Source organism: Neomonachus schauinslandi, chromosome 9 (genome assembly GCF_002201575.2).
Source record: "Neomonachus schauinslandi chromosome 9, ASM220157v2, whole genome shotgun sequence".
Classification (NCBI taxonomy): domain Eukaryota; kingdom Metazoa; phylum Chordata; class Mammalia; order Carnivora; family Phocidae; genus Neomonachus; species Neomonachus schauinslandi.
Genome location: NC_058411.1, coordinates 11,294,749 through 11,322,141, shown reverse-complemented (window position 1 = coordinate 11,322,141; position 27,393 = coordinate 11,294,749). Strand labels below are relative to the sequence as shown.

Here is a 27,393-nt window from a genome sequence, read left to right as displayed (position 1 = left end):
GCCTCCTGAATCAGAAACATGGGGGGCGGGGGAAGCAGTCTGCATTGTAACCAGCCCACCAGAGGCTTTTCCACGGGCTCGAGTTTGAGAACCACGGGCTGACAGAAAAGGCTAATAGTGGTCGTCTGTGGGTCTTGTTTTTATTTTCCTTCAGTTTCTAAATGTTTTAAAACAGCAAATAGAACAGCAGTCCTACGTTCCAGTTAAAAGCACTGGGAATAAGCAAAGGTCCTGGGTATTCCTCCCGGAGTTCATGTCCCCCCCCCCCCCGACTCTTCTGCAGGTGACAATTATTGGATACACGCTTGGGATCCCCGATGTCATCATGGGCATCACTTTCCTGGCAGCGGGCACGAGTGTTCCAGACTGCATGGCCAGCTTAATCGTGGCGAGACAAGGTAAGGGTGGTGCCCCTCCAGCTGTGAGCATCACCGGGCAGGCCCCCCTGCCCCTACTGGGGTTAGAGTTCATGGCCCTTCTGACCGGTAGCTGTTACATCCTGCTATGGAGCCGGCTGATGAGGGGAAAGCATCATGCATCCGAGTCCATCCGTGGAGAGAGAATACGACAGCCATAAACACCTCCATCCAGATCTCTAGAACCATTTGCTTCTGCAGACTTGGATCAAAGGAACTTGTTCTGAAATCACCAGTCTGGCATTAAACAGAGCTGAAACCCCGACTTCTTACACGAAATACAATAGTAACGAGAAGTCTTCGGGTCCCAGGAAGGCAAAGGGAGAGGGGTATCGTGTACCTCCAACTGTTTTCCTATTCTTAAAATTCTAGAACATGGATACCGGTTTGGTTACTTGGTTGGTTGGTTAGTGGTTTTTCTTTGGGGCTCACTACCTGACACGGGTTAAGCAAGGTAAGGAGTACCTGTATGCTCTTTAATGCAGAACAAAAGCCCCATAAAGGGCTGACCTTTACTGATTGTGGTGTGTGTGCTGGTGAGGCCGAAACCCAGCATGGACCCCCACACATCGTCCTCCACAGATGAAAGTGTGAAAGTATGGGGGGCGGGGCACTGGGGGCCAATAATAGAATGACACCTCAGAGGAGACAGAAAAGAAGTGCCCAAGGGGAAAGTGGGCTCTGGCAGGCAGGAAGTGACATTTTATTCCTCCCAAGTTAGGAGAAAAGGGTTGACTGAGGGGGTCAGTCGGTCCTGAGAAGACCTGAGATGAGGGGAGAGAAGTGTGGGAGTGTGGTTGACATAGGCCGGAGGCTTGTGGACAGTGGGGACAGTGGGGACAGCAACTGAGGGGAACGGTGTTTAATCGAGTGACCTCTGAGGTGAGTATATTCACTTCCTAGGCCTGTCATAACCAAAACACCACAACGGGGTGGCTTAAAAGAAGAGACTGGTAGTTGCACAGTTCTGGATGCTAGAAGTCCAAAATTGAGGTGGCAGCCAGGCCACACTCCCTCCAAAGGCTGTAGGGAAGGGTCTGTTCCAGGCCTCTCCCTGCAGCTTCTGGGGGTGGCCGGGCGGATGGCTTAGGGCTGCGTCACTGTCGTCTCTGCCTCTGTCGGCACGTGGTGTTCATCCCTCTGCGTGTCACCGTGTCCAAACTTCCCTCTCCTTACGAGGACACCCGTCATTGCATCGGGGCCCATCCTAATTCAGTATGACCTCATTTTAATTGGATCACATCTGCAAAGACCCTATTTGCAAATAAAGCCCCAGGCACAGGTGCCGGGAGGGCACTGTTCAACCCGGTGCAGTGAGGACTAGGAAAGCCACCGAGCGTCAAGGGCCTGGCTGATGTTCAGTGGCATCAGCTTGGCCAAGTGGGACTCAGGCATACCCAGCTCCAGTGACACACACGTGAGAGATGACAAGTTCACCCAGAGCTGGGGTTGCCGGGTGGATGCAGGGAAGGTCAAGGGGTAAGAGAATGTGCTGTTGAAACAACCAACCCTGGAGTCCAGGCTGGCTGGGGGCTGGAGTCATGACGCTAGAAGGTGAAGGCCTGGGCGGTGAGGTCAAGAAAGGGCTCTGTAGGAACCTGGGCTAGGTGGGGTTCTGAGGGAGGACATCCTATCAGGGTGACTCCTGTGGAACGCGGAGGGCACAGAAAGTGAGCGAGGGCAAGGCACAGGTGGAGCGTATCATCATGAAAGTGACACCGGGGTCACTGGCCGAGGATCCAGCAGACATGGTTAAAGCATGGACACTTTCTTCATCGCAAAGGGTCCAGAAACCTCTGCTCAGAATCCATTGCACAAGCAGACCATGCCACGTGCTCTAACGTGGAGATCCTGCATCCTAGGCTCCCGAAGGCTCACAGCTCCAAGTGTGGTCCGGGCTGGCGGCGGCAGCAGAAGCTTGACCAGGGAGCTTGTAAGAAATGCAGAATCTCAGGCCGCCTTGGTGGCTCAGTGGGTTAAGCATCCGACTCTTGGTTTCGGCTCAGGTCATGATTTCACGGTTGTGAGATTGAGCCCCATGTTGGGCTCTGTGCTGAGCTGAACGTGGAGCCTGCTTCAGAGTCTCTCTCCCCCTCTGCCCCTCCCCACCCCCTGCTCTTGCTCTCTCTCCCCCCAAAATTAATTAATGAATTGATTAATTTAAAAAAAGAAATGCAGAATCTCGGGCCCGCCCCAGACCCACCGCCAGGCCCCCAAGTGAGTCCTACGCTCTTGAAGTTTGAGAAGGTTGCCCTAAGTTTCCTCGATAGGCAGCACTGGCGCAGGGTGGGAAGTCTGCCAAGTCTGAGACCCCCTCCTCCTCTCCTCTCAAACTCGGGCGTCCGCGTACCTCCTGACCCATCGAGCGGGTGCTGCGTCCTCACCAGAGGCGAGTAGCTGGCCCAAAACCGCTGTCGCACGTCCCTGCGTTGTTCCAGAGACTGAGACGCTGGGAGGCTGATGCCCCGGGAGTCAGCGCCCCAACACCACCACCAAGATTTTGAAGGCGCCCAGCACGGTGCCGAGACAGGGAGGAAGAACGTGAGGTCCCTGAGGGAGGCACTGGGTCCTGGAGGTCCGCAGGTGACAGCAACAGGGCAGGAGGAGGGGGTAGCCCAGCGTCCCCCCACGGGGCCGGTGCTCAGACGGACGCGAGCCGGCTGTCCAGGTGCAGGGCTGAGCGGCTGCAAGCTTCTCAGGGACCCAAGCCATCTTAGGGCTGCAGACATTCGTGTTCCAAGCTCGTTCGTTGCACGCACACTTGCATTTGTGCCGGGTTCTGACGGTCATGTCAGGTGAAAGCTAGGTGGCCCGGTTAGAGCAGATGTCAGGCAGCCGGAGTCTTATCTGTACAAGTTTGTTTTCTAACTTTTAATACCCCTCGAGCTGTTAAGTCCTTTGATTGTGTGGCTAGCATGATCCCAGCCAGCTGGGCAGGAAGCAAAGGATGATGGCGAGGCCCCTAGCCTCTAAGATGCTTCTAGTCTAGTTGGGAGAAAAGAGTTTACCCTGCAGAAGCCTCCAGGGCATGAGACCCGATGCCTTATCCTCTGAGCGCAGGTCGTGGGGCCATCACCTGGGCTCTGTGAAGGATGCTGGACCGCTCACAAACTGTGTGACTTCGAGCGTGCCCCCAAGTCTTGGTTCCGTCATATGCCATGAGGACAATGCCCCCTCCCTCCCGGGATAACTGGGAGGATTCAATAAGGTGACACACATAGTGGGTCCTCAGAGCACATAGTGGGTCCTTGGGGAACATCAGGGGACCGACCCAGCAGGAGAAATGATAAAGGGCCCTATATTCGTTTCCCAGGGCTGCCATAACAAAGCACCACCACCAAAGAACAGAAATGTATGGTCTCAGGGTTCTGGAGGCTAGAAGCCCAAGGTCAAGGTATTGGCAGAGTTGGTTCTTCCTGAGGGCCGTGAGGGAGAATCTGTTCCAGGCCTCTCTCGTTGGCTTGTAAGTGGCCGTCTTCATGTTCCCTCTCTGCTGTGTCCAGGTGTCCCCTTTTGTAAGAACACCAGTCAGATTAGGGTCTCCCCCAATGACTCTTTTTAAGTGGCTGATCCTATAAAGATCCTATCTCCAAATGCCACATTCTGAGCTATTGGAGGTTAGGACTCTAACATAGGAATCTCAAGGGTCATCATTCAGCCCCTAGGAGGCCCCTTAGACTTCATGGAGTGGATTTAGACCTCACAAGAATTTCCTGAAATGTGGGATCCGTGAAGAAGGAATTCCCTTCTGAAGAATAGTGCTACTAGGGCACAAATAGGGGCTTCCAGCAACCTGATCTTGGTGAATGACACGTGTCAATCGTCTGCTCTAGGCCTTGGTGACATGGCGGTCTCAAACACCATAGGAAGCAATGTATTTGACATCCTGGTGGGACTCGGCATACCGTGGGGCCTGCAGACCATGGTTATTAACTATGGGTCCACGGTAAGTTCCTCCCACTGCCTTATAAGCCTTGTAAGTCTGGCGTGGACGCCAGACACGAGCACTTGATGGGGACAGGCGGTGGCATTGGCCCTGTTCCAGCAGAGAGCCCCAGGGGACACACTGCCCCCCCCCTTGGCACCCTGGCACCCACTTTCCATGGAGACCTCTGGAACGGCCTGAGGGGCACCTGCAGGAGGAAGCCCCCATGTGCAGCCACCCCGCACCTCAGCCCACGGACACGTGTGTCCCCTCCTCATCGGTTCCTTCCCAAGCAGAGTGGAGACTTAGATCCACGGTTAGCTGACCCTCCCCCACTACAGGCTCACCGTGAACACCCTATCCTATGCTTTCCAGAAGGAATACACGAGGGTGCCCTGGGCTCTCAGAACAGGGCCCCGAGCAGCCCCGAGATTCAGGGTGTGTGTGTTTGTTTTTCCAGGTGAAGATCAACAGCCGGGGTCTGGTCTATTCCGTGGTGTTGTTGCTGGGCTCTGTCGCGCTCACTGTGAGTCTTCCGGTTCTGGAATTGTCCTTCATTCCATCTGATCCTGCATCGTTACTTGCAATGTCTCTGAAACCCATCTCTCTTCCCTCTGGCAGCGAGGGATGACACTGAGAAAACACAGATTCACAGAGCCCTCCAGACGCAGTTTGCACCCAGAACGTTGGCACCCCCCCCCCACTACATTTTTCCCTGAGTGACTAAGAAGTCACCAGAGCAAGTGAACTGCATCCCGGTCTCCCCACTGCCCCATCCGTCTCCCCTCACTACTGCCAGGAGGAGAGAAGTTTCCCCCAGCCTAGCCGAGCTGACAGAGGGGGGACATGACTGTCAGGCCTCAGGACTGGCACGTGAGTAATGCTGAGGTCGCCTTACTCCACGCGCCCGGGCTTGAGCTACACACTGTACCTCTGCTTATTTTATTCAATCCTTACAGCCACCTGATGATGCTGTTCCCATTTGGCAGAAGAAATCGAGGCCAAGGGGTTGAGTACCTTGCCCAAGGTCACAGGGGTAGGAAATGGGAAAGCTGGGATTTGAACCCAGATCGGTCTGTCTCTATAGAACCCATGGCCTTGCTCTGATGGGGTAACTGTGATCCAGCCCTTAGGAAGTCTCCATTCAGAGATAAGAAAGAAAGGCATGAAGTGCGGGAGAGTCTAGAAGGAATGTAGAATAAGGATGTGCTCCAAACACACACACACACACACACGTGCATACACATACCACCCGCCCCCCCCACCCCTGAAGTTAGCCAGGCTGTGAGCCAATAGCTGCATTAGAAGTTTTGCCTAAGAGGGCTGAGGATGCCAAGTTCTGCAGCAAAGAGGACTCCGAGAAGGTCCCTGATTGTCGCGAGAGAAGGTCTGGACAGGGAGGAGGCCCTTGGTGCCGGGCTGGGCCTTGAGGACACTCAGGTCCCCAGGAAGTGGTGTGCCAGCTCGAGGTGGGCCGTCCCATGGGGGCAGCTGCCATGTGTCCCTGGAGCCCGTGGGCCTGGGTCAAGGGCAAGACCGGACCACGGATGTGCCTTGCAGTGACACTCTGCCCTTGCCCACATTTTGGAGAAAGTTCTGGGGTCCGTAGCGTGTGTCTAGTTTTCCAGGGAAGATGCCTGGACAACTGCATTCATTCCTCTGCCCCCCCCACCCCCGGGCCCATCCTTGCGCTCTGTCCCTCCAGGTCCTCGGCATCCATCTCAACAAGTGGAGACTTGACCAGAAGCTGGGTGTCTGCGTGCTGGCCCTCTACGCTGTCTTCTTGTGCTTCTCCATCATGATCGAGTTTAACGTCTTCACCTTCGTCAACTTGCCCATGTGCCGAGAAGACAATTAAAGCCCAGGCGCTGCACCCCACCCCACCCCCGGGAGCTGTTCTGGACTCTCCGGCGCCGGTGTCCTCGCTCTCTCCCCTGCCCCACCGCCAGTGTCTCCTGCCTCGGTGGTCACCTTCTGCTCTTCCACACGCTGGAAGGAAGGGCCGTCGTGCTCGTCATCTGGTCACGAGCCGGGCCGCTGGGCGGTGGCCTCCTCCTCCTCGGAGCTCTGCCCTCCCCACGCAAGGCAAGACTGAGGGGCCACTGCCGAGCCGCCTGGCAGCCCCCTGAGCTGGCAGCCACAGGTGTGTGGCGGGCCCCTCTCCTCTCTCAGACACTGTAGTGAGGACTTCCATGTGCAATGTGTCTTTCTGTCGCCTCGGGAGTGAGGCGGCCAGGAGAACGGGAGGTCCCCTGGGACAAGTGCAAAACGGGAATGTCGCTCTCAAGTGTCACCTCTGGGCCGGAGGGTGTGAGTCCCTCAGGCCGCATGTGCGCCTCCGACCTCGGCTAGGAGCACTCACAGTTCGGAGGGGACAAGGCCTCACCCTGCTGAGCGTTTGGAGGGGGCCCCCCAAGGGCAAACACTCCACCCCTTTCTCTGGAAAAATCGGAAGACTTGAAAGCGTCTCACAGCCAAAAGGAGAAACACACGTGAACTTCCTTGTCACTTGTATTGAGGCATTCAGAGAACAAGCGATGAAATATTAAAAATAAAATGTCCTGTAGATCATCATACTTGAAAAAACAGCATTCCATACAAAAAGGCCATGCTGGGGACCAAAAAAGGTAACACTCCATGGAAAACGAACCCTATGCGTATCGTGTTGTGCTGACACCAAGACGTTCGGTTTGGAATATAGAAAAGCACGAAAGACTAACCTCTACCTGGGTGCTAATTCAGAGACGTGGCGGAGATGGTAGTTTGCGGCCCTACAGTTCAGACCTTCCGTGTGATGCGGCGCAACGTCCATGTGGGGTTGTCGTCCCTTTGTTAAGTGCTCTCCTCTCATAAGCCACCCTGTTGCAAGACCCGATTGTCTCTATGCCCAGCAAATTTCATAGCCTGCTGAACTGGAACGAGTGAGCCACACGTAAGGGGTAAAAACGAGAAGAGAGATTTCCTGGGGGGGGGGGGGGGATTTGCTCTCTGTTCCCGGGAGGCAAGTATGAAAACCATAACTTGGCATTTTGTAGAGCTAAGTTTCTTGAGCCTTAGAGTTGGCTGCCCGTGAAGGGCCAAGGATGAGAGGCGGAGTCACAAAGAGAAAAAAAATACTAAACAATTTTCACCTGCTTCGTAGCTCTCAGATCTATATTAAAAAGATTTATGAACACAAACCATCCGTGGTTTCTAAAAAGAAAGCACAATTCGCTTTATATAGAGGGGGGTTTTTCTTATTTTTTTAATATTTCTATTGCAAACGTCTATCGGATTTGATGCACTTTTAATAACTGGGGTATTTTGCCTAGAAGAATGTGTGGGAACTGGCCCAGATAGGGTGAGGAAAGAAGGGTTTTAGTGATTCACCAATAATCAGTCATGGGTGATGAGCTGAAATGCAATAGCTAACTCCTTCCTGAAACCCAAAGGTTGTGACCTGAGGTAGAATTCGTGGCTGTGCTTGCTAAGGCCTCCTGAATTTCAAAGGAGGAAGTGCTCGCGTCTGTGTCCTTTCAGTGAGCGTGAGCCTAAGACAGGAGGGAACTCGGTCACCAGGCTTCTGTTCTGGATCCGCATCAGTGTTAGCAGCTACACCACACTAAGGTTCCTCTTTTGTTTCTCTACCTAGATTGGGCTCGGTGGTCTTCAAGTTGAGGGCAAAGGTGATTTTCCTAAGAAATTAGCTAAGTGGGAGGCCAGTGGGATTGTTGGTATAAACTTGACAAGCGCAGGAGTTCAGAGCCCCCAGGACCTCTCAGCATAGCTCACCGTGTCCCTTTGGTCTTAACGGCCTCATCTGGGCTTCAAAGTGTGTCCATCTCCATCTCAGTTCTCAGAATTGCCCTTTGATGTACATAGGGGTGATTCTCCCCGTTTAACAGAAAATGTAGTCTTGGGAGAGGTCGGGTGACTCTAGGCCGATTGTCGGTAAGTAGCAGAACACTACTCATCACCCCTCCCTGGGCGGCCAGTGGGTTGGCCATCCTTGGTGGGGGGTGGGCGGAGGCCTAGCCTTACCCTTGTGGTTGGTTCTCATTGTTTAAGTTAAAACTTCGGCAAATATTTAATTGACTCCCGGTGCCCCAGCTCAGATCCTAATAGCTGTCCCTATCTGGTGCCCCTGTTTTTTTCCTGGTAAAGACCAAAAGATATTTTTATCTACAAGGCACAGGCCACGTGGCCCCCAGTGATGTCCGTGCTGGATTCACTTCTCTGAATCCTTGGGTAGCTTCTAGAGAACACATCCTAATTACCTGCCTCTTCCTCAGGAGAGTCCATCTGAGAGGATACAGTATCCTACAGTGGCAGTTTGAGACTAAAAAAATAATAGTGTTTCTAGTACCTAGAGCACTCCTGCTGGCTAATTCTCTCTTGACTGTAATGTGCCAATGTAACTTCCTTAAAGGATCTGTGTATTTATTGTATCTAGGAAACTATATATACATTATAGGTGAATAATTCTCTTTTTTAACTATTTTTCCATCACAAGTTTAAAGAATTGCTTGTTAATTAGGCCTTCACTTTAAAATAATGCTTTTATCACTACACAGGATTACGTCCTTTATTTTATTCCCAAAGCTAATTAGCATGGGGTAATTACTCTGCTTCAAAAATAGGCAATACAAAAAAATAAATTCAGCTCTTCTAACTGGGAGCAGGAAAGAAAAAGATGAACCATGGCACTGAGATGGAAAATGTCTGTAGAATCCGGAGCAGGTGGTTCCCGTCAGTTTCTAGTTTGGAATTTGCCCTTACCAGCTCAAGCACGGACAGGGTTGTTAGGTGTGTGGTGTCTGAAAGCCTGGCCCTGGAGGAAGGTTCTGAGTCAGCCGGGGGGAAGACTAATGGTGAAGGGCACCGCGGGCAGGGCAGGGCAGAGTCATCATCCTTCCCGTAACCTGCAGTCTGCTGGTCTCTGAATCTCGCCCGCGTGCACAGACCTCGCTGCTCGTCGCCCCTCCCCACACACACACCTGTTAGGGCTACGTCTTGCTTCTGCCTGTCGATCCCCTGCTTTTACAGACCCAAGCAGCTGATAAGGCAGAACCCTCCCAGAGCCAGGTTAAACCAGGGGGGGGGGGGCATGCCCATCACTCTAGGGCCGTCCTACAGACCCCAACCAGAGAACCCCTCCTGGGCTGCCCAGGGGTCTAGGTCCCCAAGGAAGAAACTGCCCCCTCGGATGAAGAATCACAAGCCTGACATGTTTGTCCTGCCAGAGTCCTGGGGCCCCTCCCTCTCCTTAAGGTGGGGGTGGACAGAGGTGAGATGGCCTGGGAGAGGGTCAGTTCTGTACCCCCCGGGGCAGGACGGAAGTGGGGGAGAACCCCAGCACCAGCGGCTGAAGCTGCTTCCGTGCCCTGCCCTCCCTCCCCCGGCATGAGATGGGCCAGTGGGGTCCAGGTGCGGGAACAGTGTAGGTGCTCCCTGCCGCATGTGGGGACTTTCTCCTGTGGCTCAGCAGGAGGGAAGCAGAGATGCCGCAGCTGGGCTGGTGCTCCCCAGTGGGGGTGGTGTTCTGACGGGGCCATGGCCCTGACCCTGCGTGGGCATTGAGGGTGGGGGGTGGTCCCTTCTCTTCCACCGCACCCCCCCTTTCCTTCCCTCACGGGCCATGTTCCTCCTTGATTGGAAAAGATGACTGGGCTGCGTATGTGACAGGCTCTCAACAAGAGCTTGTTGCTTAAATAAACCAGGAACTTGCCTGTTAGGCTGAAAATCTTCAGGAGATTGTTTCCCACGCACCGTGACTTAAATATTCCCAAGTCTAATGCCCTCTGAATGTGATCTCTGTGTGTCTTTCTCCCCTTGGGGCAGTTAGCAGAGGTGTCCAGGGCACCTGAGATGGTTCACGTCTTGGCAGCTTTGTTGCCACGTTGTGCTCATAGAAACTTCCAGAAATTTCTGAAAATGCTCTCTGGGCACCTCTTGGGTGGCAGGAAATCTGTCATCTCCCTCCACCTCCCGGCACACACACACCCAAAGTGCTGCCTCCCTGACCCCTGCCCGCTCTATGTCGGTTCATCCAGAGTGTCTGGACACCCCCACCAGGTGTGGACAAGTACATTCTGGCTCTTCCGGTTGCTGCAGCTGATTGCCTGAGCCCCTCAAGTCTCCCTCCGGACCTTCTCAAAGCACAGAGAAGGGGCCCCTCCAGCACTGGGTAAACCTTCCCACTGCATCAGTCATGCAGGCAGTAGAACGAGGGGGTCTTTTCATGGATGCATCCCTACAAGACAGAGAACTGTAGAAAACGTTCCCCAAAGGGCACAGACCACAGGGGCACAGATTTTTAAAAGACATTTAGGTTGTTGTATTTGCTTCTCAATGAGGAATAGCAGACTGGGAGACTAGCTATGTGTCAGGCCATCCCTCAAGCCTAGTAGCCGAAGGGAGACCATCCAGCCTGTCACAATGCTGCCCAAACTCGAGGAACCGGGTGTCCGCGTAAAATCAGGAGAAGAGGCGCATTTTCCCCATCCTGCCACCTGGGTGGAGCTGCTTTTTCCATTGCAACAAGGAAGCCAGCTGGCTGGTATTAAAGCTTTGATATTTTAGGGAGTTGTTTTTTTTTTTTAATTCTAATTTTTCAATGACAAATAGTATCCTGGTTCCATTTGTCTCTGCTAAATCTTCACACACTGCCAGGGGCTGGTGGTCCTGCTTTGTGTCATCTTTTATCTTCGTGTTTCCAGGGTTTTCCCTCACCTCGTACAGGTGTGTGCATGTCCAGGGCTCAGGAGCTGGTTCCTCCACAAGATTCGAAGCAGCGGCTGAAAACATGGTCCCTTCTAGTCTGAGGAAATGTCTGGGGTCTGAATACCCCCGAGACAGACCTGGGGGCGATGGGGGGCAGCTCTGAGAGCTGAAAATGCCCACTGCACCCCCGTGACGGTCAAGCCCTTGGTTGTGTAGCTTTATCCATTATTAGATTTGTGGGTCTGGGATTGGTTGCTCCTTGGTTAAAAGCCTGATGGCGAATTTGGACATAATCCACACCTATTCCCACTGTTGCCAGAATTTCAACAGTTGCTTTTTATGCAACATGTTGGTTGGGACTTTTCCATGGTCAAGGCCAATAAAACCCTTAATCCTGGAGAAGGTACGTACCCTCCCTACCCCATCACTGGAAAACAATTTTTTTAAGCTATCGAGAGAAAGTATGGGCAGTTTGGGGTTTCGAGTTGCGTGGTCTGGTACGATCAGCCTTTGTGCATAAAAGGAGGGTCCCAGACAACAGCACCCTCCCTGCTCCCACCCCAGAATTCCCAAGATAGGAATTCCCAATTATCCAGATGGACTGTCTCCTTTAACAGAAGGAACAAGGCCTTCCTCACACTGAAAATGACTGGGGTGTGAGCCAGGCAGCTCCGTTTTTCCAAATCAAATGTTCTAGGGGGTTCTTTTTTTTTTTTTCTGGCCAGTGGGGCATCCCTGTCCTCACCTCCAGAGGTGCCCTTCTGAGCTGTAGAACGCTTCCTGGCACTTCCTAGACATGGCTTAGACCACGGATTTTTGGGGACCCAGCAGACAGAGCTGTGGCTGAGCCTCTGGGGGCCAGCTCTTGGGGAACTTCTTCAGGGAGCTGCTAATCTGGGCGGCTGGATGTCCAATTCAGAGCAAGGTGCCTTCTGCATGTGTCTCCTGGCCATCAGCTGCCAGCCAGGAGTAGTTGCTGGGTGAACACAAAGAGAGCCTTGATGACCTAGAGAGGCGAGAGTGCTGCCCACCAGAGGGGCCGGGCCGGTGGGCAGGGGAGGACCTGCCAAGAAAAGGGCCAAGCGAGGAGAGAGGCTGGGCACATCCCAGATGCCCAAGAGGCAGGCTGGGTATAGTTTTCACAGGACCATGGGATTTCCCTGGGGTCCGGCCATGACCTACCAAACAGCAGGTAGATAGAATCAGGGGGCTCTCGTGTCCAGGAAGAACCCCCTTAAAAACAATCAAAACCAAGAACTTCTGGGGCTCTTATATGTCACTTGAGTCCCCCTGCCCCCAAGACATTTCTGGCATGTTGGACTGAACGCCACCATCCTTGTTCATTCTAACGAAGCAGGAGCAATGAGTTGAGAAGTTGTAAATAATAAATATATTTATCTCACTATTTTTTCAATAACTGTGACCTCCCGCACTGTGAATGCTCTGTGGTATGAGATTCTAGGTTTAATAAAACTGTCATTAAATTTGAATGAATTGATGCTGTTTGTTCCTAAACACTGGCATGAGTTTATTGTGAAGAAAACATCTAGAGTAAATATGAACTAAATCTTTATAAGAAATCTAGCAGTCAGTATTGTAATGCAATATATCAAAATCTGTACACCGTCAATAAAATCAATGAGCTCAAGTTGACTTTCCCGATACAGAGCTTCCATTCACGTTTTAATAGGCACATACGCATTTGTATCTTTTGGAAGGATTACTTACACTGGAATCCCAGCCTTACTTAAAACCATTTCTATTTGCATATCGAGAAAAAATAAACTCCAAAAAGGATGAGGGATGGAGCTGTTTAATTATAATGTTTGGTAATGAATAAAAACAAGGCAGAAATGTTGTGACTTATCTTGACTAGCATGCGTGAGTCCAGAACGTCCCCAACCGTTTCCTACCTCATCAGCAAGGCCAGCTTCATGGGCGGGGGACCCACACAGTCACCAAGGGCCTCACACTTAGAAGGGCCCCGGGCTTGGTTGTCACCACTTTGGATTTCTTCATGATCGTTTTTGAAAAAGGGGTCCCATGTTCTCATTTTTGCACTGGGCCCTGCAAATTTTTTTTTTTGATTATTTATTTAGATTCAATTAGCCAACATATAGTACATCATTAGTTGCAGATGTAGTGTTCAGTAATTTATTATGTAGCTGGTCCTGCTCATCTGGGAATAGGTTAGACCAGCAGCTCCTGTGTTATGAGAAATTGAGATTAGGAGACGAGATCCTGGTTAATTCCTTCCTTCTACAAGTTTCCTGAGACCCAGCTGCCTCGGGTGCCACCACAGACTTTAACGCGCTCATGAGTCACCTGGGCGTCTTGTTAAAGAGCAGATTCTGGTTCAGCAGGCAGGGGACGGAGCCGAAGATGCTACATTTCTAGCAAGTTCCCAGGTGATACCGATGCTATGGCCTACTTTGGGGAGTGAGGAGATAGACCAGTCCTACTCAGAGTGTGACCGGGGGGCATCCTTACGGGCTTACCGACTGCTCCCGATCTGCAATGAGCCGAGCACAGAAACCGAATATAAATATTTATGGCAGTAGGATGGATAATGTTACGCCTCCATCTGCTTTTTCATTGCATTTTTCTGTTTACTGTGCTTTATAAATTAACACGACAAATTAAAATTTAAAAACATGTTTTAAAAATCTTTCCCATAGGGCGCCTGGGTGGCTCAGTTGGTTGAGCGACTGCCTTCGGCTCAGGTCATGATCCTGGGGTCCCGGGATCGAGTGCCGCATCGGGCTCCCTGCTCGGCGGGGAGTCTGCTTCTCCCTCTGCCCCTCCCCCCTCTCATGTGCTGTCTCTCATTCTCTCTCTCTCAAATAAATAAATAAAATCTTTAAAAAAAAAAAAAGAAAGAAAGAAGAATAAGAATAAAACAACCCCAGGGCGCCTGGGTGGCTCAGTTGGTTAAGCGACTGCCTTCGGCTCAGGTCGTGATCCTGGAGTCCCGGGATCAAGTCCCGCATCGGGCTCCCTGCTCGGCGGGGAGTCTGCTTCTCCCTCTGACCCTCCTCCCTCTCATGCTCTCTGTCTCAAATAAATAAATAAAATCTTAAAAAAAAAAAAATCTTTCCCACAGGTAGAAATTCTACTTTAAAAGAGAGACAGAAGCCCCTTTTGTTTTAACTCTTTTCCTGTTGAAAGTTGATCCAGGAGTGTCTTGGTAATTCCAGTCCAATAAGGTCAGTGGGTCTTGCAGCCACGGGCCCTTGCTTCTGAGCATCTCAGCGTCCCTCAGCCCATCTGGCGCCGCATGACTGAGAAAGCCGGTGAAACACGGGCTGCTGTTGCCTCCATGTCACAGATGGGGAAACGCGGTACAGAGAGCACGCTTGCTGGGCACGGGGACTCAGCTACTCCCCAGAAGAGCTGCCTTCGAAGCCAAGTCCCCATTCACTGCCCGAAGCTGCCCATACCAGACCAGGTAGCAGATGTTGGGCCGCATCTGTCCCTTCCTGGGGGCCCGCCTCCTAGTTGATTTCACAACTCAGGCTCTGTCAACTTGCTTTTGATGTTTTCTACAGGTTGCTGCAGGCAATTCCAAGCTCACCGTGGGCCTGGTGCAAGTGGCCTCATGGTCCACTGATGTGGCCTTTGCTAGCTGGTGTCCACCAGGCAGTGCAGAGGGGAGGAGTAAATTCTGATCTCTCTCCGTCCCCCCAAAACACACTCTCTTCTGAGACTCTGCTTCCCCTCACTACCTCTGAGGTCTCACGCCCCACTCTCTGCCCTGGATGTGTCATCAGACCACGATACCCCTGGGCTGTCGTTCTCCTCAATCATTGTGCAGGTTTGAACGCTGTGGATTTTGTCCTTCCTAATAAACAAACTCACTCCTTTGGTTCTCCACATCTTTATTTCTGCATCTCTTCTCCTGACTTCTCCTCCACCTGCTCCTTAGATGAAGGTGTTTGCCTGCTTTCCATTCTGGAGCCTCTCTCTCTTCTGTCGAGTGGTTCTCGATCCTGGCTGTCCATTGGAGTCATCTTAGGAGCTTTAAAACACACAGCTGCCCAGGGCCCCAACCCAGAGGTGATCGAGCTGGCCTGGCCAGCCGGGTTTTAAAAGCCCCCAGGTGATTCTAATGTGCAACCAAGGTCAGGCACCATTGATCCAGCTCAGCCTTCCTGCGTCTGCAGCGAGGATAAGCACCTTCACAGCTGTCCCCCAGAGCTCCAGCCCCGGGATGCTCAGTCCCTCCAGAGCCCCTCACCTGCACTTCTAACCTCCTGTTGGACTCTTCAGCCTCCCAAGTGCCTCAAAGTCAGTGGGATCAAAAATAACCCAATTTTTTAAAGTGGGCAAGTGTTCACAGCCCCTTTATTAAAAATAGCCAAAAACCTGAAATGGCTAAAATGTCCATCAACAGGTGGATGGAATAAAGGAGAATAACGCATAAAGGAAGAAATGCTGAGATTCTCAATAGCAGGGAAAAAAGAACCTTAAGCAAATACTGAACTCCAGGAAATGATACGCAGGCTAAAGAGTTGGGGGGTGAAGGGTCCCGATGGCTACACCTTACTTCAAAGCGCACCGAAAGCTTAAGATGGATGCACGGTGGCTGATGTGTGTTAAAGCAAGTTCGGTCAAGGGCTAATGGTAGGAGGTCAGTGGTGGGTATGTGCATGTTCACTGTACACTTTTTTGGACTTTTCTGTATATTTGGAATTTTTCATAATAAAATGTTAGGAGAAAAAAGCCAAGGTCCTCCTGCCACCCCAATCGCTTTCCTGCTCTGCTCATCTCAGAGGTAGTACTAGCTCACAAACACCCCCAGTGCTGGACACAGTGATCAGGCTTCTCATTGCCTCCCTTGCAGTCCATCTTTTTTGCAACGTCTCACTCCCTTGCTCCAGCCATCATGGGCCCTGGTCACACCTTCCAGTTGGTCCCCGAGCCTCTGCTCTCCCTCTCTTCCCAACCCAGCCTCCATGCAGCAGCCAGAGGGATCTTCTAAAGCAGGAATCAGGTTTGTCCCTGTCCTGCTTGGAAACATTCAGTGACTCCCAGTTGCCTCAGTGGGCCCCTTCAGACCCTCCACGACCATCATCATCTCCCCCTTTATCTGCCTGTCCTCGTGCTGTTTCCTCTGCTCGAAAGAGTTCCCCCAGCCCTTGTCCTACAGCGGGGGAACCTTCGCTTCTGCCTTCAAGGCCTTCCTAGACAATTACGCATTTGGAATTTTCTAGAATAGTCTCAATTTGAGATATACTCACCCACGGCCCCCACCAACCACAGAAGGGCACCAAGTTGGGGCTGTCTAACCTACATCTCTCAGATGGGCCCTTGAAGCGAGAAAGAGCACAGTTTGTCCCTCATTGATTGATTCAACAGATACGTGTTGAAGGGCTGCTCTGTGCCAAGCATCAAGCCAACTGCTGGTGGCAGAGATGGAAGGCCCACCTCCCACCCATGCAAGGAACCCCCAAGTTCTGGGAGGGAGTGAGCTCAGGGGGACGGAGCCCAGAGGAGGGCTACCCAATCATACTGGCAGGCAGGGAAGACAGAACTCAAGTTGCAGCTCATGGACGAGGGGAGTCAGGAGTGGTGATGGCAAATAGACGCACAAGGCATGAGCCACGCATAAGGGAACACATTTAAATCACGCCAGATAGTTCTGATTTGAAAAGAGGCGATGAAGAAGGAGACTTGGAGATATTCAAACATGTCCAAGTAACTCAAGCTGGAAAACGCATGGGGCCCGTGGAAGACAGAACAATGCCCCCCACAAAGAAGTCCACTTCCCAGTGCCTGGAATCTGTGCATCTGGCACTTTACGTGGCACAGGGGACTTTGCAGAGGTGATGAACGAGGGTCCTGAGATGGGAGGCTCTCCTGGACTGTCCAGTGGCCCTGATGTATTCGCTAGGGGCCTCATCAGAGGGAGGCAGGAGGCTCAGAGGAAAGTAGGAATGTGGTGATAGAAGCAGAGATCAGGGGGCGCCTGGGTGGCTCAGTTGGTTAAGCGACTGCCTTCGGCTCAGGTCATGATCCTGGAGTCCCGGGATCGAGTCCTGCATCGAGCTCCCTGCTCAGCGTGGAGTCTGCTTCTCCTTCTGACCCTCCTCCCTCTCGTGCTCTCTGTCTCTCATTCTCTCTCTCTCAAATAAATAAATAAAATCTTTAAAAAAAAAAAAAAAAGAAGCAGAGGTCAGAGGGATGTGGGGCCATGAGCCAGGGAATTCTAGCAGCCTCCAGAAGCTGAAAAAGACAGGACACAGTTTCCCCTCGGACCTTCAGAAGGAAAATCGGGCTTGATTTTAGCCCATTGAGACCCATTTTGGATTTCTGACCCCCAGGACCGCGGGCTAATACACCTGAGGAGCTCGAAGCCACTAAGCTTGCAGTCATTTTTCAGCAGCCACAGGAAACCCGTGCCGAGCCCGAGTGACATAAGGAGGGGGAGGTCAAGGGAGGCAGAGTCTGCCAGGGCCCCTGGGGGTCAGGCAGTGGGGAGCCACTGAAGGCTGCCCAACAGGACAGAGGCTGCTTTGCTTTCCAGTCTCTGAACGCTCTCTCTGCAGATGGAGAAGCGCTGGCCTGGGCTGTGGTGGCGAGGCTAGAACAGGAGCCATCGGCCAGGAGCCTGAAACCCAGAGAAGAAGTGAGGGATACTGGCGGAGGTGGCGGGGGCGGGGGGGGGGGGTTGGCTAAGCGTAGGTGTTCGACGCTCACTGAGTGATCTGTGGGCTCACGTCACCCGCAGGCCCCCGGAGCTGATTATCAAGAGAAGGGAGAAAGTCGGAGAGCAGGTGGGAGTCGGGGACATTGGCTAAGTGACTTAACCTCTCAGACAACCACCCCCTCCTCTGCCACACCGGGGGGCGGGGATGGTAAAGCCGATCACACAGGGCTACTGAGCCCACTGTGTGAGATGGCGGGTCCCACCCCGCACCCAGCGCCTCCAATCTAGCCACCACCCAGGAAAGACAGCTGGGAGTGCAGGTGGGACAGACACCTTGCTCGGCTCGGGGAACCCGCCATCCAGAGCTGCTCCCCCACAGCTCTCTCTCCGGGAGGACACATGCGGAGGCGGAAGGCGGAGAATGGGCTTGGGAGTGCTGAGGATTTGGGGGACTTCAGTTAGGACTTCAAGAACCAAGCCTGTAGGGCAGGAATGACGGTTTCTCCCACAGTGAGGAGATGACCTGCTTGTCTTGAGACTCAGCCCTGGGACCCAGGAGCGGCAGGAAGAGAAGGACAGGGAGAGAGAGGTGGGGTGGGAGGGCATCAAGCTGCCTTCTTGGGGAATCTCTGCCCGGGGAGGGAGAGCACCTGAGATAAAATCTTTGGGGAGCCCAGAGGGCCAAGGGCTTTTGTGACAGCCCCTCTCTGGCCAAGCTTTGGTCAGGCCCCTCTGAATTCTCTTCTCTGTGAGGCCCTGACCTTTGGGGCTCCATGTTTGTCTCCATGTTGTCCAACTTTAGGAGGAATCCTGCCAAGTCAGTCTGGCCAGAACCTCACATCCTCCACACTGGTCACCGTCCGCCGGTGAGCAGGCTCCTTGACCCAAGCAACCCCAGGTGATGTTGACTACCCTGGCCTGCCTTCCACAAGAGCCCTTTTAGGTCAGTCTAGCCAGAATCCCCCATCCTCCTGATGTGTCCTCTCAGTAATTTTCCACCCACAGACCCCACCCTGCCCCTTGGATATAAACCCCATGTTTTCTTGCTGTTCTCGGACTCAAGCCCAATCTCTCTCTCCTACTGCAGTGATCCCCGCACCCGTGGCAATGACCCTCCTTGAATAAAGTCTGCCTTGTTCTTTAGCAAGTGTCATGAATAATCTTTTCTTTAAAGCTTGTCAAAAAAAAAAAAAAGAAGCTTGCCGCACTCCACCCTTGGGGCCCCTGGGAGGAGGAGGCCCTGTGCACCATGGTGCGAGGCAGCCGGGCCAGCCCTCAGGGTCCAGAGAGGCTGCTTCCCAGGCACGGGACCCGGAGTGCCTCCCGCGGGGCTGCTGACCGCAAGCAGCCCTGCACGTGGCGCTGACCCGGGCATCTAGGCCAGGGAGCTGGACCCGGCAGAGGCTGCGGGGTCGGAATGCCGCTGAGGCTCCCTGTGAGGCTGAGCCAGCCAGAGTGCCGGGACCAAGCTGGACCATCCAGCGTGGCATGAAAGCCCCGTGTCCTGGGAAACCCATCAGGCTGTGGCAAACTATGGTATTGGTCACCTGTGCAGTCGTGGAGCCCATGCTTAGAGGGTCCCACACATAGAAGGTTCTTCCGCTTGCTTTCCTGTCCTTCTGTTGTTGCCTTGAAATCGGCAATACTTTTTGAGCAAGGGATCACACATTTTCTTTCTTTTTTTTTTTTTTTAATTATTTATTTATTTATTTATTTGAGAGAGAGAATGAGATAGAGCATGAGAGGGGGGAGGGTCAGAGGGAGAAGCAGACTCCCTGCCGAGCAGGGAGCCCGATGCGGGACTCGATCCCGGGACTCCAGGATCATGACCTGAGTGAGCTGAAGGCAGTCGCTTAACCAACTGAGCCACCCAGGCGCCCAGGATCACACATTTTCATTTTGCAGAAATCACGTAGCCTGCCCTGCCCTGGCCCAAGATCCCTGTGCGGACCGCACCCTGCAGGGTCAGCATCTGAGGCTTCCGTGGACGAGATCCCCGGGGAGCGTGGATGCTACTCCTTCCTTTCTGGTCCCCAACACTAAGGCAGCATTAATTACTGGCAGCTGAATTGAACCCAAAGTTCCCCAAACACACCTCTTGGCACCCCTGTCGGGCTGGGCCCAAGGTGGAACGCGCTGCAGAGCCCACGGAGCCCGGCATCTGTTCTGCTTTTATATAAAACCAATAAAGGAAAAAAAAAAATACACCAATGGAGGGAAACTGACATTTTTCACAAGCCTTCTAAACAGACACTGTCAGCCACCTTCCATATCATCCCCACAAGCAGAGGTGAGATACGTATGCCTCCACCCAGCTTTCAGAAGAGGAAGCTTGGGCCCAGAGAGGCTAAGAAACTTGTCCAAGGTCACACAGCAGGCAAGATGGAGCTGACCCAGGAATCACGCTGTGTGGTTTGAAGCACCCAGAGCGTCATCATGTCCCACCCCCACCCCCAGGCACCCTCACAGCAACTCTTCAAGGAAGTGAGTCCATGTTTGGGAAGTGCCAGGAGACTCCGGCTAAGTGCCCACAACTCTGTGGACTCTCACCTGTGGACTCTCACCTGGGAAGTGCCCCCAGGCTGGGACGGGAAGACCAGGGTTGGGTCAGATTTCCTTTCAAACTGACCAGCCTGTTGCCACCCCATGATTTTAAATGAACCACCCTGGATTTTCTCACAAGGAAGAAGGCTTGAGGACACCACACTTGAGTTTTGGAGGAAGTGAGTACCCCTAAAGGGAGAAGTGAGATAGAAATAAATCACGGCCTTTCTGCCGAGTAGTTAAGGAACATCATTTTTGGCCAAGCGCACTATACAAAGAAGCGTAAGATATGGTCCTTGTCCGCGAGAGACAAAAGACAAACGAGGAGGATTAGTAATTATCAACAATTACAACACTCCTCGAAGATGGGCATTTAAGCTTGCTTTGGCAGTAACTCATTTTTCCCTCATCACTGTCTTGAGAGGTAAATAGGGTCCTCCCTCCAGGTCTTTACTCACACAGTCACTCACCCTGAGATGCCCTTCCTTTATTTCTACCTGTTGAAATCCTACTCCAGAAGAATGCCAAAGACCAGTGGCTTGAACAGGGTAGGATTTTATTCTCTCTCACGTAGAAGAAGACAAAGGTGCTCAGTCCAGACTGGTGTAGCACTTCACGGTGGTGGTAAACCCAGCCTCCTCTATGTTTGCCCTGTCTTCCTTAGCATATAGCCTCATAGTACAAAATGGCTGCCTACCTTCACCTTGCCAGCAACCTCATGAGAGATCCCGAGTCAGACCCAACCAGGTAAGCTGCTCCAGAGTTCTTGAGTCATGCAAACTATAAGATTATTAAAAACAAACCAAAAAAGTGCTTATTGTGTTTAAGGTTGTTAAATTTGGGGTAATTTTGTATACATTAATGGATAGGTAATATACTCCCTACACAGGTTTTGTCTCATTTATTCAACTGTCCTAAACCCCTAGTCTGGGCACACGTACATGAATCCCACATGGTTAAAGATTGCCTCCCAGAACACGAAGAGTTCCCAGGGGAGGGGGCAGAAATCATGTTATACATGTCCTTGCCCTTGGAGCTCTCTCTTCTCCTTGACGCACAGGGTCGCAGTACCTGGCACACAGTAAGATCTCCGCTTCCCAGAGAACAGCCTCAGCCTCCTGGCTTGCCTTCTGGTAGATGAGCCAACTCAGATTTGATGAACTGCTAATGTTCTATCATCTGGCCTCTTGTCAAAAATGTGGATTTGTTTCCCAGAAGTCACTGTTTTAAAGCCTTTCCATTCCTGCACTCCAGGTGCTGCCAAGAGGGACATGATAACAAGGCAAGTGAGTCTCTCCGGAGCCAACTGCCTTCCCCCTGCCTGCAGCCATGTGCAGGCTGAGTCCTTCCAGACCCACCAAGAGCCACCTCCTCCTCGAGGCCTCCCTGGTCATCCATCCCTCGGCGGGAGGGAGCAAAGAAGATGATCTTGAAAAATGATTCCCTCGTGCAGAATCTTTAGGAACCGTATTATCAGAGCAAGTTGAACGATACCTATAATCCATGGCCTTGTTCTCTTACATAATAAAATGTGTAATGCTCTACTATAAATTCCACATAGCCAATTGATTCCCACAGAATGTTTTCACTAATTTCTGCCAAACTCTTGTATCTCTAACCAACCTATGGTTGCAACTGATCAACAATAGGAATGCTGTAAATTATCACATTTTTGCTTACACTAATACGTACAACCAAAGCGAAACAATAAGGACATAGGTCAGAACTTTACTCATTTATCAATGACATGAATAACTTCCCTGCAGAATCGAACAATGGCTTGAAAAACGGGAAGAATATTTGCTTAATTTTTTGTGCTTTTCACAATATAATAACTAAAGCTATGACATGCTTTTTAAAACAGCTTTTTTGAAGTATAACTGACATACAATAACGGTGCATATTTAAAGTGTATAATCCAGGGCCGCCTGGGTGGCTCGGTCGTTAAGCGTCTGCCTTCAGCTCAGGTCATGATCCCAGCGTCCTGGGATCCTGCGTTGGGCTCCCTGCTCAACAGGAAGCCCGCTTCTCCCTCTCCCACTCCCCCTACTTGTATTCCCTCTCTCACTGTGTCTCTCTCTGTCAAATAAATAAATAAAATCTTAAAAAAAAAATAAAGTGTATAATCTGATGTTTTTATATATGTAAATATCCATGAAACATCCACCACAATCAAAATAATGAATATATCAATCAACCCCAAATGTTTCTTCATACATGGTCTTGTTTTTCTGGTCATTTCTATACAGATGTTGTGGACCCTATTGGTTATCTACCCAACATCCATTCTCTCCTTCCTTCCCAATAGAACCTCAACTTTGATCAAGTTTCAACTCCTTCCCACCATGATGTGGGGGATGGTCACCTCCAAGACCAGGACCAAGTGTGGATCCTAATTCAGCCAATCAGTGCATGACATTCTCTAGGTGACTGGGGCCTAAGATGACCAATCACACTACATGGACTTCTGTTCTAGGCTTAGGAGAGAGGCTTTTCCCTTTTTCTGCAGGATAGACCTAGAGAGCATGATCCCGACTGCCACTGAAAGCTGTCTTGGAACCATAGGAGAACCAGCCTAAGGATGAAGTCAATGCCGAGGAGGTCAAAGCAGAGAAAGGGATCAAACCTGAGTGACTGATGGCAATGTTGAGTCCCTGACTGTTTGGCACATGGAGCTGCCTATAATATGTAGCTTCTAAAACGGCCTCAAAGATCCCTGCCTTCTGGTCTTCACACCTTCGTTGAATCCCCTCCCCTCAAGTATAGGCAGGACCTGTACCTTTCTTTCTAATAGAATAGATCCAAAATGATGGGATGCCACTTCCATGATTAAGTTATATAAGGCTGTGATTTCCATCTTGCCAGCATATTTGCTGTATTGTCTTCTTGGCTTCACACGTTTGATAAATCAAAGATCATGTTCACTGTCACAGGACACTGAAGATGGCTTCCAGCCAACAGCCGGCAAGGAACTGAGGCCCCTCAAGGAACTGAACCTGGCCAACAGCCATCTGAGTTTGGAAGCAGATCTCGCCCTAGTCGAGCCTTCAGATGAGACCCCAGCCCAGGCCAACAACTCGAGTGCAGCCTTGTGAGACCCTGAGGCAGAGCCAACCATCAAAATTGTATGGAGACTCCCAACCCATAGAGTCTGTGAGATGATAAATGTGTGGTGTTTTAAGCTGCTACACTTAGGGGTCATGTGTTACACAGCAAGATACCTGATGCGCATCCCTATCTCTATGCTTCAAGTCGTATGAGACAATCCATTTCCTTTGTACTCGATCCACTTAGATTCAGAGTTTTCTGTCACTTAAACCCAAGAGCATCCCCCTGTGGCTTGCCTCATCCCACTAGAGTGAAAAGTCCTCCAGCACGGGACTTCCACGACCTCCCAGTACCTCACTGGTATCATCACTGTGTAGACCCGTATGAATTAAGGGCATTCTAGGCCCCGGTTTTTAGCTCATCTTCCAACAGCACGAAGCAGGGATAGATAATCCTCACAATGGCACAGAACTCAGAAATGGAGAAGCTTTTCTCCCTGGTAGCAAGTGGTTTTCATTTAGCCAATGAGGGCTTGTTAAGTGCCTACTGTTTGCAGGGGCCTCCACTGGATATTGGTGGGGCGGGGTGTAGAACAAAATTTTTTTTTTTAAGATTTTATTTATTTATTTGAGAGAGACAATGAGATAGAGAGAGCATGAGAGGGGGGAGGGTCAGAGGGAGAAGCAGACTCCACGCTGAGCAGGGAGCCCGATGTGGCACTCGATCCCGGGACTCCAGGATCATGACCTGAGCTGAACGCAGTCGCTTAACCAACTGAGCCACCCAGGTGCCCGTAGAACAAAATTTTAAAAGAAGGTGTCCTCTCCGCTCCCAAGGAGTCTGTGCTCACACTAGGGATAATTGAAGCATGAGAACATCAGAGTGTCTAGAAATATGTAAGAGCTGGTGAAGAGGGCACTTCAGCTGGGAGCAGACAGGCCTTGGGGGCAGATCTTGGAGTCAGATGAACAAAGGCAGCTGGTTGTCTGGGCGGGAGAAGGGTTCCCTGAGGAAGATCTTAGAAGCCTCTAGTTTCTGCCTCAGGGATGAATGGGGCTGGCTGAGTGGGAGTGGGATACTGGACAAGAAGCTACCTCAATCATCCATGCTGAGGGCTGCTTTAAAAACTTTGGCAGGGGAGGGGCGCCTGGGTGGCTCAGTTGTTGGGCGTCTGCCTTTGCACAGGTCATGATCCCAAGGTCCTGGGGTCGAGCCCCGAATCGGGCTCCCTGCTCTGCCAGAAGCCTGCTTCTCCTCTCCCACTCCCCCTGTTTGTGTTCCCTCTCTCGTTGTCTCTCTCTCTGTCAAATAAATAAGTAAAATATTTTTTAAAAATAAAATAAAAGCTTTTTGGGGTGTCTCATGAGCACCCTCTCTCTGAAGAGACCAGTGACGAAGATAGCCAGCATGGTCTCAGGTGAGACACCCAGAACATGTCTGTCAGGGCCCATCCTTTCCAGAACGTGGGGAATCGCTGAGCGCCCCTGGGTTTCCCGAAGCACATCTCCACTCTCCACCTGTGGCAGCTGCATCTTCCTGGCACATGGCGTCTCAGAGGAGACAGACGGAAGATCCCAAACCAGCCCCATAAGGTGATGGGGCCCCCAGAAGTGTTTCTTTAGCCAGTACGAGGTTCTAGAAGTCTGAAACGGTCCTAGAGAATTCCCGATTTCCAGTATATATATATTTTTTAACTGTAAGATCTTGTGTGCCCGGGCCCTCGTTCCTGCTGAGCAGTCGTGGTGAGAACTGAGAAGAGGCTCCTTCTCTCTCCAGAGCCTGGTTCCCCGGTCACCCCAGCCCCTGCCCAGCCAGTGCAGTTTTTTCCTGGCTGACCCCTGAGGATACAGATTGATTTTGCAAGAATAAAGTGTTTTCTCCCCCCCCCCCCCTTTTAAAAGATTTCTCCAAAGTAACGGGGAATGAGATGAGAGGGTTTGTTAGGGGTCAGAGGATGGAAAAGTCCACAGACAGAGCTGTTTTCTGTATTTATTTTTGCAAAACAAAATATCCCAAATAGCCACTATTTCATTCTATGTCACCAATTTCACCAGTCCAGAGTTCAGGCAGGGCCTGCCTGGTGATCCTCCCGTTCCAGAGGACATTGACCGAGGTCACTGAATGGTGTTCAGCTGGCAGATGGGCTGGTCTGGAGAATCCAAAACGGCTTTGCTCTCATGTCCGGTGTCTTGGCTGGTTTGCCAGGGTTCACAGCCAGAGGCTGAGTGGGATTTGAACCAGTTTGTCTGATTCCCTGGCTTTGCCCTCCTGCCCCTGTTCCTGTCCCCAGCCCTTCTCCACGCTCCAGCAGGCTGATCCATAGGGACCCCACACCCACAGGGACTGGCCAATGGACTCCCAAGCCCTCAGGCTTTGGCAGTTGAGGCCCCCACCCCCCACCCCGCTGCAGGAGATTGGAGCGGGGGGGGGGGGGGGGAAGACTCAGAGCATTTATTTTCCTGGCTGTCTCCCTCAAGGTCGCTGTGAGCTGGCTGCATCCCTGGACTGAAGGTCCCTGCTCCTCTCCCCTGGCAGTCTTTCTACAGGACAGGACTCTCTGCTTCTGGGTCTAGTAATCACCCCTTCTCCCCACCTTTGGGCTGAGGAAGGTGATGGCACCCTCCCGTGTACTTCCTCACCTACAAATTCATTAAACCCTCCTCAAATGATCCTAATCAGATGTGCCATTTTGTTTCTGGCGAGATTTGACTGATACAGTAAAGACCTTGGTCATGGTACAAATAATAACTAATACCAAGCACTTACCATATGCGAGGCTCTGTTCTAAGCCCCTTACCTACATGAGCTCATACAACACTCACAGCAACCCTATGAGGCACTATTTTTTTTTTAAAGATTTTATTTATTTATTTGAGAGAGAGAGAGAGAGAGCACAAGCAGAGGGGAGGAGCAGAGGTAAAGGGAGAAGCAGGCTCCCCACTGGGCAGGGAGCCCAACGCAGGGCTTGATCCCAGGACCCCAGGATCATGACCTGAGCTGAAGGCAGACGCTTCACCGACTAAGCCACGCAGGCGCCCCTGAGGTAGGCACTATTATTCTCCCATCTCATAGAAGAAGAAACTGAAGCACAGAGAGGCAAAGTAGTTTGCCTAAGGTCACACAGCCTCTAAGTGACAGAGCTAAGATTTGAACCCTGGCAGCCTGACTCAAGCCCCTGCTCTCATCAACTACTCTAGATAGAAGGAGAATTTCTGTGGAAATAACACACTCTATTTCCTCAAAGTCTCTTATCCAACTCAGAGCAAGTTTTGGGGAAGTTTTGAAAAGCAAGACTGTGCCGTGAGACTTTTTTCTTCACTAATAGTTCCCAGAAACTCTCGCAAGCCTTGAAGTTGACCTCTTGTTGGTGACCTTTCCCTGAAAATTCCCACGGTACTCCTTGGGACTGAGTCTATTTGCCCTCACCTATGTGGAGGGAGGAGGAGGCTGAGGAGCAGTTGGAGGTGAGAGCCACCCCATGAGGACCCCAGAGATGCAAATCAGCCTCATATGTTTTGGGGCAATAAGTTGAAGGATTTACCTGTTCATTCCTATAGCCCTGCCACAACTGAACATCTTCCAGGCCGTGAGGAGTGAAGACGGAGGAGGGGCTGTAGTCATGGAGAGCCTGGAATCTTGGCGTGACGACTAACAGAAGCCTGACTCCAATTATGTTTTTCAAAAAGGAAGGGAAAATAAAAAGGACTGTATTCGTTCATGCAACGGAGATGTTTAAAGGTGCAGCTGGCTTTAAACACATCAGAATCTGGACCTCAAAGGATGTCACTAGGGCATGGTCTCCCCCCACAGTGCTTTTCTCCATCCTGGCTTTCTTCCTGAGTACCACTTTGCCACATAGTGGCCCAGATGGCTATTGTGCTACCCCAAGTTTATACTGCCCTCGCTCAGCCAATTTCGGGTGAGGGGGAGACTGCCTGCTTCCCCTGACCGTGCCAACAAAAAGTCCCAGGGAGGAATTTTATTGGCCCTACTTGGGTCATGTGTTCATCCATGAACCGATCACTGTGCCTGGTGAGAGTAGGACTCTGATTGGCTAGACTAGAATATGTATTATTGGCCCAACGTGGGTCATGTGTTCATCCATGAAC

The 27,393-nt window shown here is 51.5% G+C and overlaps 1 protein-coding gene across 2 annotated transcripts in view; it reads left to right on the top strand.

Moving 5' to 3' along the window:
* SLC24A4 (solute carrier family 24 member 4) overlaps window positions 1–6,199 on the top strand; it is a 161,713-nt gene extending 155,514 nt beyond the window's left edge. For both annotated transcript variants that reach the window (XM_021679646.1, XM_021679645.1), the window contains exons 14-17: window positions 284–398; window positions 4,250–4,362; window positions 4,802–4,867; window positions 6,047–6,199. In XM_021679646.1, coding sequence (XP_021535321.1) covers window positions 284–398; window positions 4,250–4,362; window positions 4,802–4,867; window positions 6,047–6,199 — 447 coding nt within the window. The remainder of the gene's footprint in view (window positions 1–283; window positions 399–4,249; window positions 4,363–4,801; window positions 4,868–6,046) is intronic.
* Window positions 6,200–27,393: the final 21,194 nt, after the last annotated feature.